The 14,349-nt window shown below is 36.6% G+C and overlaps 1 protein-coding gene across 11 annotated transcripts in view; it reads left to right on the top strand.

Moving 5' to 3' along the window:
* The window catches only part of LOC134539163 (serine/threonine-protein kinase MARK2), a 282,821-nt gene that overhangs the window by 244,917 nt on the left and 23,555 nt on the right, over positions 1–14,349 (top strand). For 8 of the 11 annotated variants that reach the window (XM_063380927.1, XM_063380934.1, XM_063380928.1 and 5 more), the window contains 3 exons: positions 330–504; positions 10,963–11,091; positions 13,962–14,192. In XM_063380927.1, coding sequence (XP_063236997.1) covers positions 330–504; positions 10,963–11,091; positions 13,962–14,192 — 535 coding nt within the window. The remainder of the gene's footprint in view (positions 1–329; positions 505–10,962; positions 11,092–13,961; positions 14,193–14,349) is intronic. The other 3 variants (XM_063380930.1, XM_063380936.1, XM_063380935.1) reach the window with 1 other exon arrangement.

Below are 14,349 nucleotides of genomic sequence, written 5' to 3'. Positions count from 1 at the left end.
TGTTTTAGTAATAGCTTGCTAAGAATAAAATCATGCAATTAAATGAAGGGCAAAATTATTTTCTAGTTGGGTGTGAGAACGTGGTAGTAGGGAACTTGTCAGGAGGGGTTGGTACGACAAGATTCTTACCGTTACTACCAGTTACAGTTGGGTATAAATAACATTAAAATACAAAAATAAAAAGGTAAGTTTTAGTAATAGCTTGCTAAGAATGAAATCATGCGATTAAATGAAGGGCGAAATTATATTTTAGTTTGAGTGTGGAAACGTGGTACTAGCAGGGAACTGGTCAGGAGGGGGGTTGGCACGGACGGTGACCCGGTGTGCAGGTGTTGGCAGCAGCGCCAGCCCGGGCGCGGGCAAGCCGCGGGTCGCCAAGTCCAACACGATGTCGGGCAACCGGGCCCTGACGCCGGGCGGCTCGGTGGGTCGCCGCAACACGCTCAGCTACGACGCCAAGGCCGCGTCCAACGAGAAGACCAACGCTGCCGGCGACGCGTCGACGTGAGTAGCCGACCCTTTCACCCACCGGGGCCTCTGGGGAGGCAGCGGTGATTCTTCCACGCACAACACTCGGGTCGTGACAGTCTTATGTAGTTTGCGGGATGGATAGCGTCAGTGTGCCTAAGCTTCTATGGTAATAAATAAAAATGTTAAAATAAGTACGTACTCAAAACTTCTTTGTTCAAATACAAAAAAAAATATTTTTTGGTTGAAAAACAACTACTAATTTCAATGATTCAGTTTCAGTTCTCAGGTAGAAATTTGACGTGTTTCATATCGAAATTTCTGTTTGTACTCTGTTGTACACGTTTGAAGTATGATTATTAATTTAATTTTTGTGAATCATTTCAATTTACCATCAACTTTTATTTCTTTATTTATCACAGTTTGTTTTCGTCTACAAAAAAAGGAATTGAATGATGATAAAATGATTTTTGATTTGGCAGTTTTAATAGACACCCTGAATTGTAATTCTCTTTGGTTGCGATGTTAGACTTCTGTAAAAATTGTCTTGCACACGTTATTTGTGTATCGTTTTGAAAAGTAAAATAAAAGAAGTATGTTACATATTATGAAGTTATATGATAAGTGCTGTGCAGAAAGAATCACAACTTCATGATGTCACATCATGCAGTAACTTAACAATTGCATTAACTAACTCACTTCTGTTGACTGTTAGTTTCTGTATAATGTGACACAGGAAACGTTTGTATTTCTCATGGATATTTCTGTGTCTTCTGCAAGAATAAGCATTAAAATCACAATTGAATTTTTTTTTGCAGGAATTTTAGTCCATGAGATATACAGTCCTCAGAATTTTGTCCTAGTTTGTAGTAAAAATTGTTAGTTACCCTGAAAAAGCTGCTAACTGCATGTTGTGATTGGTATCATATTTATTCGCACAATGTAATCATCATATCTTGGCAAGCAAAAGAATCAGTTTTCATATAATAATTAATTTTTTAGTACTTGGGGAAAGTAGTTTAAATAAAATATAACTTAAGTCTATTTTCAATTCATTATTTGAAAATTGTTAAAAGAGAACACAGAACTCAGTACAGTATTCATTCACACTATCAGTAGCAACAAACATTGTTGTGCAAGCATCTATTGATTCATTTTTCACAACATTAAAGAAAATGGAAAATAAATAACTATGGATTCTTAACATTTAGGTCAAAAATATCACCTGCTGGGAATTTGTTGATGATTGAGAGTATCGAACCTGTTAACAGTGACTCGTGTTTCAAGGTTACCTTAAATCATGCTTTTCTCAATTGAAAATGGTTGACAGTTTTTCGCAAGGCAGCAGAGCTGTAGTATGTCTTATCAACCGGGAAACGGGGAGAATGGCAGGGTTTGACACGACCGCGAATTAACTAGGGAAAATCCGGGAGTTTCTAGATAATTATGGGAATGTTTTGTGGTAATGCTTTCCTTTTTTACTTGGCCATCTGCAACGACTGCTTTGAACCATTGATGTCACGCATCATCATCGGTGATGGCTGCGGCATATAGTTTCTCAAAGGGTCAAATGATATGCAAATCAAAACTTTGTTTCTTTTAATTTCGAAACAAATTTTTACTTTTTTTTCTCTTTCATTTGATAGGATAAGTGCTCAACTCTCCATATGCCACTAGTGGATGTAACTTCCTCCTCAGAAAATAATCATGAAATAAAATATATATGTATCTGGGGAAACAGGAAACATCAGGAATTTCAGTTGACACCATTAACTAGTAGCAAAACAACTCCGCCACTATAAACGGGCAGCAATGCGTGTGTGGAAAACATGCAATGTGTTTATTAATGTTAAGGTTGTAACGAGACAGGTGCTGTAACAGTTAAATTCTTGGTAGGGTTACCATAAATAAAGATTAGAACTTTATATAAACTGCACCTGAATTGGTCAGCTTAGTAAATAAAAAATACTGTTGGGTAATAACCTAGTATCAATTGGACAAAATTGTGCGGGTAAATTTGGTGCAAGCTTTCTTTCAAACCACTTGGTGTGCTGAACTACTGTGCCTAGCCATTGCGAATGGAGTTGGCTGATTGGAAATGTGGATGCCTAACCACTAACTTGAATGCACGGTGTGTGGTCATCTAACATGCTGCTAACACTTGCACTGGTTTGGGGTTCCTGGAGTGTGTGCATGGTTTGAAGTTGCTCCGCACGGTTTTCCAGGCCAGCAACGGTTTTGTTCCTTTTCATTTTGTTGTTTTGTGGTAGGCTACAGTTACACTGATTTTCTGTGTGCGGCTTTAGATATTTTACGCCGTGAGTTTGTGTGGAGCTACTGTATTTTGTTTCATAACTTCCGGCTAACCCAAGTTTTCCAGAATGTCTAGTGGCTGGAAAAGAAAAATGTGGGTAAACCATAATTTGTACAAGAAGTTTTACTGCCTGGGGAAATTATGGGATTTACAAATAATTTTTATTTTAATACTGGGGTAGATTATATAATGTGAGAAGGGGGAGGATAGAGTCATCAAGCGAGAAGGGGGGTGGGGTGGCTCATTCCAAACTGTGCTAATGTTTCCCTTCAACTAGAATTTGTAGCTGTTTGGTCCTAGTTATATTTTCTTGGCTCTTCCCTCATCCCTTCTCTCTTTCTCTACTTGTTTTCACAAAGGTGTTCATCGCTAAACAAGCAAGGAGTAGTGAGACGGTACTCCCTTTGATAGTTATAAGGTTGTTTGCTTTGTGGAAGGTAAGGTGCTTCAGTGAACATTCAGACCTTGACATCTGCATATTGTGGTGTAATAAAACAAATATGGGTGTGTGAAGCTTCCGAAAATCAAAGTTGAATCGGAGACTAATTTTCTTAGACTTTTGTCTTTTGGGAAAATTATAAAAACTTCAAAGGTTCCGAAGATATTTTCCGACAGCAGAATACTTAAAAATGGGATCTAACAATGCTCGTTTTGCCACAACAGGTTTTTACGTTCATGGCGATGAGAACCACTGTAGCTTTTAACAATGAATGAGAACTGTCAGCACATTTTTCGGGTAGATGACACAGCAGCGAGGAAATGCTTGCCCGCTTCATCCCCTTAAAGAGTAGGACTGCCAAGGCAATGTTTATGTGTTGACAGCTAAGGCAGTTATTTATTCCACCTGGCCAACAAAAAAAGGTAATGAATTGCCCCGCAGGCAAAATAATTGTCGGTGCCTTTTACACAAGTACGCCTGCATTAGGAAACAAAGACCTAATACCTTTACTATGCCCTGTTAAAGATGAGGTAAGACATTTTTGGCAGTGTAAATTTATTCTTAGGTAGCTGGATATCTTTACAAAATTTAAAAAATATATTTATTGGTGACAATAGAGGTATAAGTCTGAATGTTTTCTGAAAGACTGGTTAAAAAAAAGTCTCATTTTATTGTGAAGAGTGAGTGCATCTTCTTTTTTCCTACACAAAAGTTAAATAAAAAATAAAACACAAATGTTGGATACTACATTGCTGGGGACAAGACTATATGGTGAATTGCGTTAAAACCGAATTCGTTCTTATATGTACTCTACAAACTATTGAATAATTTTTAATTGCCATCTTTGTCAGTGTCATTCAGAAACAAATTCATACGTACTTTGTTAATAGATATACACTCCATGGATACGTGTGCGCTGAGTTACTGTATTTTTGGACTGTACCCACCATAGTGTTTTAGTTTTGTATTTTACTGCAGACATTTTTCTTTTCTAGCCCAGTGTTCACACAAGATTTTCGGAGTAGTTATTTTTATAATGGGATTTTTTTTTTTCTACTACTACTTTAGTTGAATAAATTGTTTCTGATTCATCCCAAAGGCCAAAGTACCGTGTTTTATCGATAATATAGCACATTTTATACTAAAATCAAGTTTGAAAAGTAAGGGTGCAATATTTATGCGGAAAAAAAAATTTTGTTGGGTAAAGTTATACATAAAAACATAACCCATTCATGGAAACTACGTTTATTTAAAAAAAGTGTTTATATGAGAGCACGCCAAACAATTTAAATTAATAAGTCATGCAACAATAACCTTTCTTCAACTTTAAATAGAAAAACAAAATCTGTGATCCGAATGCGAGCCTGAACTAACGCATAACTATCGTCGTAGTACACACCACGAAAGAGTGCGGGCCATCAAATGTAGTTAACTCGGCACTCGACAGAGAACGCGCGTTGCATGCACACTCGGCGAGATATTGATATTAGACTACGTGTGCACGCTCTACGGAAAGCAACATAACCAAACATGAATGATGCCAACTAGCTGTGGCTACATTTTTATAAGCGGTACACCGTGGCGACATAGACGAACAGATAAATGTTATAACGTTTAAAAAGTCTTTAAAAGAAAATTTACACATCGGACAACTTTGTATTTCCGTTGATTAAATAAGTTAGTGGTAATGTCCGAATAAATATTAGATTTCTACTTTAAAACACATTTTTTTTTATACGGAAAAGATATCTACATAAAGCGATCGGAATCTAATAGTGGGACCAAAAACATCATGCGACATTTACGCGAGAGGTTTTTTTAATCCAAATTTTGATGCCCTAAAATATAGGTGCGACGATTATGCGCATGTGACGATTATGCGGTAAAACAGGGTAACCTCTGAAGTCAGGCCCATGCAGTTTAAGGCCCGTCCTGTTATCATATGGAAGCGAAGACGGATCACAAAAACCGAGATGGCTCTCGTGGAACGTATGCGGACACTGAACCGTGCTTATGAGTTCAGCAGTGCCCAAGTTTCAATTTGCTGAGTGTTGTTGGCCGTGGTGGTCACAAAGTTTGTTTATATTTTTTGAATACGTTAAATATTGTTTCAAGTACAAGAATATTTAGTGTTCTGTCATTACTGTGTGGTTTATTTTTATTATGAATGTAAATCATGACCGTGTTACGTTACCATATCTCAGTTTCTTTCAATCCAATTAGTTTTCATAACCGTGAAATTTTTCATTGGTTACCATTTGCTATGTTTCCGTGCATTGTGGAAGCAGTGGAAGGATAGTGAAACATGATATATTGGCAGTCTGCAATCCGTTTTAGTTCCCCCTCCCCCCTTCATTTTGGAACCAACCTAACAGCAACAGGTTGTATGTAGCGATGGGTAGGGGTAGTCAAATTTCGTTAATGACGAAATCGCGAAATTTTAAAAAAATCACTTGCACATGATGTGTAATACAAATAACCTTACTTGGTAGTGATAAGACGTTAATATACTGCATTTCGTTTTAACGAAATTTACTGTGATGCGCGAAATCCGTAGTTTTTCACGAAATATGACGAAATCACAATATTTGCGCGAAATTAATCTTTAATCGCGAAAAATCACGTTGAATCATTCTGGAACCTGCACAAAACGTTTATTATTACAAGAGGTTATATGTGAGACGCCATCTTTGCTTTTGTTTTTCTCTAGCACCCATAGAGTAGTGTGTGGCAATAAACATCATCACTTTAGCAACTGGTGGACAAATCACAGATGGCGTTGGTAGTTACGAGTGTCGAAATGTTCTATGATTTTATTTTCACGAGTGCGTGTCTGTCGAGTTTAAGTTCTTTATTTCCGAGTGGATGTAATATGTATCTCGCATTCTATGATCGTTTTCCGTTAAAGTTTTTGTGGCATGTTGGTCATATTACCGTGGTCACTGTGGATATAAACATATAAAATGCCGAAAGTTGTGTTTTCGAAAGAGCTAAAGAATATTACGACGAAGTATTTTATGTGTTCAGTAAAGAAAAAGGCATCATGTTGTGCAAATCGACTGTTAAAAACACTGTAAATTTCGAGCATCGCACAAGGTGAACAAAGATAGGTGTCAAGCATCGGTTCTGGAACTAAGCGTCAAGTTACTCTAGAACCATATATTTCACGTATGAAAACTATTACATTCAGACGTACGCCTACTCAGTCTCCGTCGTCGCACACGTTCTTACGAGACGTAGAAGGCCATAAAACGACAAAAATCACATTATTTTGCCGACCACAAATGCGTCTGGTGACGCCATCGTCAATAGGCCTTAACTCACTCTTTGTTCCTTTCTCTGAATCGGCCAAACGCAGTCCAGAAAACAGCGTCACTTACATATTAACCAATCAAATCATAACTTTCAAAATGCTAATTGTTGTATCTGGGCGTCCTAACCGAGGCGACTGTTTATTTTCGTAGTTGTCATGGCAACGCACGAAAATAAATGCCGGTCAAGAGTGCCAACATATACATAAACAAATACCGCACATGCAGTTGAGGCGGTGAAAAACGTAGACAAATAAAAAAAACATTACTCTGTACTGTTGAATAAGTACAGTGTTTTGGTGGGGACTAGTTTGCAGAAAATATATAATAACTGATTTTCAGAGATAGTCTAAATGGACTTGAGCCACTAACGTTTTTTATCAGTTTCCGATCTTTTTGTATGTAATCTTGAGAATTTTAATTACAAATGCAGCGTGCTAAATTTTAGATGTACATGTACTTTTAAAACATTGTTTTTGATAAATTTTGACCAAATGAAACAATAATTCCATCAAACATATATAAGTGTATAAAATTAGAATGACAAAATAGTTATTTTTTCTAACTAAACAATTTTTTTTTTTCACCGAAATAACTCTTTTTATTCACCGAAATGGGCCTTTTTTATTTACCATTTTTCATTGGCCCTAGCGATGGGTCAAGTCCTCAAATACCATCAACTCCTTAGTATTCAAAGGATTCAAAGAACAATAACAGAGGAAACAGTCAATTAAAAAGTTTTACTGAAGTAATATTAAGGGAGTTATAGTGATTTTCTGTTTTTCAGAAAACCCTTCCCCATTTCTACCCCTTTGGTCAGATTTTGCCCATTAACAAACTCTACAGAGATTTTCACATTACTTCATTTTATGTATCAGTTTGGAAGTAATTTTTTTCAATATTTCGGCAGTTCTCGTGTGCCTAGCCACTGTTCCCTTGGTCGGGTGGTAGACTTACGTAATGCATTTACATAAAACTAAAATTTTATTGCAATTTTAGTTTTCTGTCAAGGTACAATAATTTATTATAATTATTATATGTATTTTCCATCGACTGGGCAGATGTGCTATATAGCTCAATTATTACTTTAATAATAATATTAAGCCATAAATTAAGCTTTATATAAATATTTTGACTACCAGGTTGTCTCCTACATCTTTGATACCTGGAAGGCATTGGACAGTTGAGAAGTGATAATTTTTAAAAATACTTAATGACTGACAACAATTAAACTGATAATTGTAAATGTAAAAAACTTTTTTTTTAGCCTGCTGATAAAATTTAAGTAAATAAACTCCTGTGTAATTTTGCTAACCTGGCAAAAGAATGGTGGGTAAAAAAATTGACTAATTCAGTAGCAGTCAGTAGCAGTGTTTATTATTAAAATGTCAAGTTTTAATACTTAAGAGTGTTGTTAAACTAATGTCTTAACAACACCCTCACCTAACATATTGCTAAAATTATTCCACTGATAACCATTGTATGTAGTAAGAACAAATAGTTCCTGATTCGATTGCACATGAGGAAGTGTTACGGTGTGGTGGAACGAGAACAGCTTTGCGGTAGACTATTTCTATGGCTTGCACTTCCTCGTAGAATCACCCACGTAGTGTTGATAAACTTTAGGCTCTTGCTTCACACGAAATGTATTTTTTAAAAATCTTCTGGTCGTAATTTGAGTGCCTTTCCTGTAAATTTATCACATTAGTGCTTTTGCATATTATCTTTCATCTCAAATTTCCATTTGCTATAGATAGAGACAAGATTTTGTGGTTTTATTTTTAGTTTTTGAACAGAACATTTAGGTGTTATTGTTTTTATTTTTATAAATGTTGTCTCTTATTACTTATTGCACCAAAATAGTGGTAATATTATATGTTGCATTTTTACAATAAGATAATTTGTAATAAATTGTTCTATAACAGATACATTAAGAACAAAAAAAATAATTTGGTGAGAATGTTTGTTTAAAAGTTATTCAATAAGAGACGCACAGCAAAACAAATTAATTTTTCTGATGCCATTTGGTAAAATCTTTTTACAGAAAATGACATTCCTTGAATTTCAAACATTAAAAGATTACTTTTTTATTTATTTTATTTATTAAGTTTGCGTAAATGCTGCTTAATTCCGTGATAAAACTTGTATTGTGGTACTACTTTAAGATTTGTATTTGGGTGTATGTTGTGTTTTGACATGCTTTTAGGTTTTATTTTGATTTTATCACAATTCACCACATAATCTTGTCCCTAGCTGTAGATTATCGAATAGCGGTAAAACATCGTGCAAGTGTTAAAAATTATTGTTACTTGCATGACCTTTTACATCTTGAAGATAGAGTAAATATGAGGTGAGTAAATGCAAGACGAAAGAGCTATTGGAATGAATGTGCAGGAAAATCCTCCTAATAGTAATGACCATAGAATAAAATAACCAAAATGGCATGTGAGACTTGAGTCTTAAGGGGATAGTGTACTAAATTATTATGCTTCCATAATTTTGTGTGTTTGCTTATTTTAAATAAAATCATAACTATAGTTTATTGGTTATAAAATTATGTATGAATTTAAAGCGTAGGCACATTTTATGCAGGACCCGATACCAGGCATCTAGCGCTTTGGGAAAATAATCTTGAGCTTTACCCTTCCTCTTCCAATCCCCCCAAACATTAAATTTTACAAATTCAAGCTTATTTATCAACAAGACATCAAAGATTTTCAGGGGGAGCTCAGACGCTATCGCGATAAAGACTGGAACGTTTCCACAATTTAAAAAAATGGATTGCTACAATACTTACACAAATTGCTGAGAATTGGTTGCAGTTTTATGGATGAAATGTTGCCATTAATAGCGTGGAACTATGCAAGCAAAAACAGTTTTGTTGGTTGGGCACAGTTCAAAGCAGGTAGCATTTGGAATTTTCACATACTGCATTCAATAAACCTGTCAAGATACATGAAGATTGCTTATGTTGCCAGTTTTCGGACACACATGCACACACCATACACACCCAGAGAGAGAGAGAGAGAGAGAGAGAGAGAAATAAAGAAAGAAAGAAAGAAAGAAAGAAAAAAGGGGGTGGGCCCCTTGTTTATTTTTGATCTCCCCTCTACCGAAAGCCAGTTCATCAGCTTCAGGAGGGGAAGGGCAAACAGTCGCTGCCGAGAGAGAGAGAGCGAGTGTGTTTGTCACCAGAGTCCCGCCTAGTTCCTATCCCTCCTCTGGCTGGCTGCTACCTTTTAGTGTACAGTCTGTCGGCCTAGCCATGCAGAATGCGCTGTCTCGCTTAGCAGTCTGTGTTTACGACGTGAACTTTTTTCCTAACAGACTGTGCTTTTCCTTGTTTGAAGATGCCATTTAAATCACTCATACTTACGAAACGGCCAAAAAAAAGCACTCGTAATAACCAGTTTTATGATTTACGTATTCAAACTGACGGTGCGTTACAAAACTGTTGTATTTTTGGTCTCGTAGTATTCCGTACTCGTGATTATGAGGTTCCACTATAGTAAGGTTTTTCAAAGACATGGCTTTTTGTATTTTTTTTCCGTATTTTAATTTAATAAATGTTTTTTGCAGTTTTTTACGGCTGTTATAACTACCAAAATTAAAACATGAGTTACAGTATACCGTATATTGTTAAACAAGTTTTAATTATATTTCTTAAGCATTTGGTTAAAGACCTTACATTTTTTAGTGCATATAAACTAAAATTTCTCCTTCACATATTTTACCCATCCCTCAAATTTTTTACCCCCACCCCCTGTTTCCCCCGCACATCAGATCCTCCTCTTCTCTAAAACTGGGTCTTTGGACCAACGCTCGGTTAATCCGTTTGTAAATCGGGGCCTGATTTTATGGTTTTTTATAATTCTGAAGGCCTATCTTTGTCAACCGTAGCATGAACTAAGAGCATGCAATTGTGTTTTACACCGTTTTAAATTAATCGTTCGCGTGTAGCCTTTGTCTTCTATTAATTAATTTTTGTATATCATTCATAAATCAATAAAAAAATTGGTGTTCCCACAATCCGAATTTTTATTGAATTATGAGTGGTAGACAAAAATTAAGTAATACATGTAAAAGGTTACCCACTAAACAATAAATTTAAAACAATATACACAGCACACTCACATGCTTTAAATTAAATAAATATGTATTAAATTTTTATAAACCTGAATTTATTTGAAATGGTGAACAGAAACGGAATATCATGGAAGCAAAATAATTGAAGATGCTGCCCCCTTGACGTAACCGGAGGCAGGTAGCGTCGTAGCGTTGCAGGGACGGTGCGGTAGTGTCGGGGCGATGCGGGCGGGCTTGTAGACTTGCGTAGCGGGTGTGTGTGTGTCTGTGGCTGGGGGTCCCCCTGGTGCCGGTAGCTGAGGGGCGTGGGACGCCGCTGACGGCCGGCTGTTTTATCTGCACAGTGTTGTGGGCGTCGCGGAGGGGCTGACCGGCCGCTCGGCCAAGGGCCATGTCAAGTCTGCGTCCATCTCGACTGCGGGCCGCTCGGAGCATCCGGCCCTAGAAACCCCTATAGACCCTCTCAGGCAAAGGTAGTACCGCCCACTCTCGTGGTCCCCCCCGGGCGTCGGGGCGACTGGGGGGGAGGAATTAGTTTGTTTGTTTTCCGTTCTTCCTTTTTTGGAGCACCGTGTCTTTACCGCAAGTAAAAAAATTGCACACCACTCCTGTTGTGCCTTGTTTCGTCATCTTGTGTTGCTGCTTGGTGAACGTGGTGTTTAGGCGTAGGTTTCCAGAGAAACGGCTTAATGTTCTGTCCGTGAGTAGTTTTATCGTTTTGGCATCAAGTGCATGTGAATGTAATTTCTGTAATTTTTTTTTTTATTATTGATGGTGTACGGAATGATTTTTTTTTGTTTTATGATATTTGAAGTGCAAGTGACCATTTATGTGTCGGTTCTCGATTAGTGCACATGCACAGTATTGGGAAGGGAGGGGGTATGTGTTGGAATTTAAAATACATATTTCAAAGTCTAATTATTTTTTAAGTAAAGGTCTCACGATATGCAATACCATAATATGTAACTGTTTTTAAATGATAAACATAGATTAATTTATAGAGAGAATTTTTCCTTTTTGTCTTATTTTACAGAAAATAACAATTTACTTAATAAATTATTTAATTTTAAGATTTGTTATTTTTAAGGTTACATATGTATATATTTTTCACAAAGCTAAAGATTTAATCACTAAAAAAAATTGTCTGTTTTTTTTGTTTAAATGTTTTCTTCTTTATGTAATGAACAGGAAATTAATAGTTTGCTTGATAATTTGTGCACATCAGCATGTAGCATGTACTACGTAATATTTCTAAGCTTTATTCTGAATGTTGCTTTGGTTTTAGTCCTGAATGTTTGTTTTTTTTATATTATGCCTTTAATGTATATTTAGCAGTAATAGATTTGTTAGTACATGTTGAATATATTTCCATAAGACATGTAATTTTATCTTATGCAATGTTAAAAATCTCTGTAAGTACTACATAATTTTTCATCAAACTTAATACATTTTTAATTGGCTTTAATCTACTCAGAGTGGTGTGAACTGGAGAAATATACTGTGTTACTAAATAATTTATTAAAATAATAAACCAGTATAGGTACTATTGTCATACTACGCCATAGCCTGTAGAAATATGCAAATATTCAAAATTTAAACACCATAATCAAAAGTGTTATTTTTTTTTAACAATTTAAAAGACTTCTACTTCAAATTGAGGAACATTGAATATTTCTTAAAATGTAATGAAGATGTGTTATCTGATGTAAGTATCGACATTGAAGTTAGGCAATTTTTGTGCAAAATAAATGTGACATTTAATGAGACGACTTAATAGCTTGTTAGGCACGTGCACAGTGAAGAACAGAATTGCTGAAGTTCTCAATCAGTTCAGAAGCTGGGGGGAAAAGTGATTATGCATTTATAGCTCTACTGTAAGGTAGTTTTTTTTTAACATTTAAGTAAAATATACATTACCATTGCATGGATGCATGCAAGTCTTTGTTAATATTTGACATTCAAACTATAATAAAAAATGTATGGCATTCAAATTTTTCTGTTATTCTAATTCTCTATTTGTATATTGATAAAGTTATTCCATTTCAGTTCAAAAAGAAAAAAAAATATATTGACACAGGTTTAAGTGATGTGTTCAAAGATGGGTTGATAAGTATCTAAGTTGTTTGTGGATGGCATAAAAATGGATATAGACAATTGGCAAGAGCTCTGCTGTAATGTATTAGTAGCCCCAAATTGTAACACTTTATTTCCCATTAAAACCGTCAAAAATATTGTTACAGTTGCAGATTGGATGAATTTAACATTACTAAATAAATATTGTAGTACTTTGAATGGCAGATTTTTACTACAGAGTACTCCTTTACAACTTTCCACCTTTTAACTGGTCAACACCACAGTAAATTGGCAACTTTACTGAACAGAATAGGCTAGCGGCTAGAGACCCGTCGCGTCTTGACCGTGAATTTCTTCAATTCGTGATGGCCAATTAAAGCAGTGGGCGGTTAAGGGGATGCCTCCCATTTCAGGTCATTATTTTATATTTAAGTTGAACACTGGTAAATATGTATACTTTTTAATGTTATAACTCCCACAAGATGAAAAGTATATACATCACTTACTTTTTGCATAATTAACAGCCGAAGTTTAAATTTAAAATTTTTTTGGGCCGTTAAAATATTTAGAATATAAAGGAGTACGGAACAAACTTTTTAGGTTTAACTCCAATTCTGCTGGCTACTTCCAGAAATTGTTGAAATTTCTTTAAAAAAATATTATTTAATCTTACCTGGCCTTTAAAATTCTCAAAGTTGCATTTGTTTTTTTGATGTCTTACTTCAGTTTATAGCCACACATTAAACATAATAAACAGTTTAAGAGGTTCACTGAATTCCTGTAGAAATTATCTCTAAGGTTTTTAGCTTCCTAACATAAAAATTGGTGTTTTTTTTACTGATAGATCAATTCTGTATTGTTAGGGCCATGCATATTTCGTGAAAAGATTCCAGGACAAGCTTAAAGTTAAAACACTATAATTAGGTGAGTTTCTTACAGGTACATGACGATTGTTAAAACACTAAATCACAGTAATTCATTGCGGAAGCAAACACGTCCCGAGTGGCTCGGGTCAAACGAGGCGACGACTTCTCTCGCAGACAGCAGCCAATCACGAGGGAGAAACCGATGGTGCGGGTGTACCTTGTTGCGGTCTTAATAGGCGTTGGTCGCTCTTTATTTGCGGAAAATTGCCGGCCCCCGTGTGTTGTGTGTGATTTGTGCTTGTTTTATATTATAAAATGTTATCGGAAGGACCAGAATGAGTCTGGCAGGTACCTGCAGGCACGCGGTGTGCTCGCCTGGAACGGAGCGTGGTCGAATGTTGCAGCGTCGCGGGCGGAAGGGGCCCGCCGGCGTCGCCCGCCGTCAGCAACCGGCAGCAGCCGTTCCCGCGCAACGTGCCGAGCCGCTCGACGTTCCACAGCGGCCAGAATCGGCAGCGCAACCACGCCCCCTCGTACGGCCCCGCCTCGCCCCTGCAGTCCCAGGACACGTCCGCCATCAGCCACCCGGGCAGGACCTCCTTCTTCTCCAAGCTCTCCTCCCGGTTCTCCAAGCGGTGAGCGTCCTCGCTGCTGGCGTGGCTTTCTGTTCTTGGTTTCTTTCATTCACAAAGATACATCACACTGTCGAAGTAATACGGCCACATGTCAAAAAGTAGAAACTTTTAACACTATTAAAAAGAGGCTATATTATTGCAATAACATGGTTAAATT

Source organism: Bacillus rossius, chromosome 14 (assembly GCF_032445375.1).
Source record: "Bacillus rossius redtenbacheri isolate Brsri chromosome 14, Brsri_v3, whole genome shotgun sequence".
Classification (NCBI taxonomy): domain Eukaryota; kingdom Metazoa; phylum Arthropoda; class Insecta; order Phasmatodea; family Bacillidae; genus Bacillus; species Bacillus rossius.
The sequence above is the reverse complement of the archived record's forward strand: the minus strand, read 5'-3'. Positions and strand labels throughout refer to the sequence as shown.